Below are 2,201 nucleotides of genomic sequence, written 5' to 3'. Positions count from 1 at the left end.
ATATAATTCAAAATAATAAGGATGAAAAAACTATTTTCAAAATTTGAACTAAAATGACAATTAACATAAATTGGGGTAATAAAAATATAATAAACACTTTATGTTATTATTTTTAACTATGATAAGTCTCATTATGTTTTCACATAATAGTACAAGAATCTCAAATGAATTAGGAGCTGGACGTCCAAATGGTGCATATTTAGCTGCTATAGTCACCTTATTCATGGCATTCACTTCTGGAGTTTTAGAGTTTGCTTTTATTATGTCAGTATGGAAAGTTTGGGGAAAGGCTTTTAGCAATGTTGATCAAGTAGTCACATATGTGACTTCCATGACACCATTGGTTGCAACCTCTGCCTTTGTAGATTCAATTCAAACAGTACTTACAGGTAATGCTGAAATACATTCTAACACATTATTTTTTATTAATTAAAATTTATATGTATTTTATTAAATTATACAGATTCTATTTAAATTTAATGAAATTCATATAAATTTCAACTAATAAAAGAGAATTAGTTGAAAAATGTATCTTAAATAAAATGTATTTATATACTACATCTCTTATCACATGGGAGAACCCTTAATGGGATACAAATGTACAAAAAAAAATTCAAAAAAATTTATAAAATTAAATAATAATATGTGTATATTATTTTAGACTAATATGTTCATGTTTTTCTTTTTTTACTAATTCTTTGATTGTGAATAGGTGTTTCTAGAGGATGTGGTCGACAAAAACTTGGAGCATTTGTTAATTTGGGATCTTTTTATCTTGTGGGAGTTCCTTTGTCTGCTATATTTGCTTTTGTCATCCACATGAATGGTCAAGTAAGATTTAATAATTTTTTTAATAATTTTCCAATGTTGCTAATAGTTGATTTGGAGCTAAATTTGAGTTTATCTTGATGCTTAAAAAAATACAGGGCCTCCTTTTAGGTCTTATAATAGCACTTGTTGTTGTAGTGGTGTGTTTACTTATCATCACCTTGCACACTAATTGGGAGAAAGAAGTAAGCTCTCTTAAAGTCTTTGATTTTGAAAAAATATTTTTTATTTATATTTTTTAAAAGGTGTGTATTTATTTTCATTTGCTTATAACAAGATGTGAGATTCAAGAAGTGGGAAATTATGGTGGAAAGAAGATAAAATATTAGTTAGAAATGAAATATTCTAACAAAAGAAAACACGAAATTTTCATTATTTTTAAAAATATACGATAATTGTTCGCTTCATGAATCTCACATCTTTTTAGTTAATAATTAAAATTAACACAAATTTTAGAAAATAAAAATGAAAAATGTTTTCGCCATGTAAACCAACCCTTATTTTCAAATTAATTTTTGTTATCAACTATATGGCTCTTAACAACCTTATTTTCATTGTTCAGACAAATAAGGCAGCAAAAAGAGTAGGAGAAGGCAATGGAGTCCAAATTAATGCACTTTCACTTGACCAAAGTGTTACAATTTTATGAGTAAAAACTTTACTTGGAAAGTGGAGACAAAATTCAAGTAACATGTACTTGTTCCAAAACCATGATTATCATTTAGCATTTAATCTACTAATAGGAAATTTGGTGATGGAACTATTTTATCTTTTGAATTTTAGAATTTAAATGAGGGATGCATTTAATAAAGAAAAATGTATATTTATAGTTTAGTTTCTCTTTTAGCCTTTCAAATACCCTGATTGTATTATTGCAATTCTTCTATTTTCTGATTGTGTAAATGGTTGAAAACAATATATCTAAATATTTTTTGGATATTATAATTTAAATTTTTTAGTTAAATATATTCATGATTTAAAATAAGATATTATAAGAATCCGAAATATAGTTGAAATTATGTTTAGAGTACTTTTAGAATTTTGTTAGTTTTATATTTTATTTTAAAGATTTGTTAAGTTTATAACTTACAATTTAGTTCGATTTAAATGCAGTTTTAGTTCTCTTATTTTAACTGATTCATAATTTTGGTTCATCTAATCTTTTATTTCGTAATTTTGGTCCTCCTATTTTAATTGAATCGTAATTTTTGAATAATGTAATTAAGTGGAAGTCATGTCAACATTTATTATTTTTTAAAAAAATATTTTAAATAATAAAGTTTTTTTAAACTTAAACAAAACATAAAAAATATAAATAAAAAAATGGGAAATTACAATAACCAAAGGGGAAGTTGAATTCCTTTTTGATAAAT

The 2,201-nt window shown here is 24.7% G+C and overlaps 1 protein-coding gene across 2 annotated transcripts in view; it reads left to right on the top strand.

Annotated features, from left to right (window-relative positions):
* Positions 1–1,733, top strand: part of LOC101510554 (protein DETOXIFICATION 16-like) — a 6,368-nt gene extending 4,635 nt beyond the window's left edge. Inside the window, exons 4-7 of one of the 2 annotated variants that reach the window (XM_073364254.1) lie at positions 151–389; positions 713–831; positions 927–1,013; positions 1,391–1,733. In XM_073364254.1, the coding sequence (XP_073220355.1) occupies positions 151–389; positions 713–831; positions 927–1,013; positions 1,391–1,477 (532 nt within the window). In that variant the 3' untranslated portion in view covers positions 1,478–1,733. The remainder of the gene's footprint in view (positions 1–150; positions 390–712; positions 832–926; positions 1,014–1,390) is intronic. The other variant, XM_004512657.4, reaches the window with a different exon arrangement.
* Positions 1,734–2,201: the final 468 nt, after the last annotated feature.

Source organism: Cicer arietinum, chromosome 8 (genome assembly GCF_000331145.2).
Source record: "Cicer arietinum cultivar CDC Frontier isolate Library 1 chromosome 8, Cicar.CDCFrontier_v2.0, whole genome shotgun sequence".
NCBI classification, from domain to species: domain Eukaryota; kingdom Viridiplantae; phylum Streptophyta; class Magnoliopsida; order Fabales; family Fabaceae; genus Cicer; species Cicer arietinum.
Note: the sequence above shows the minus strand (reverse complement) of the source record. Positions and strands in the feature narration are given on the sequence as shown.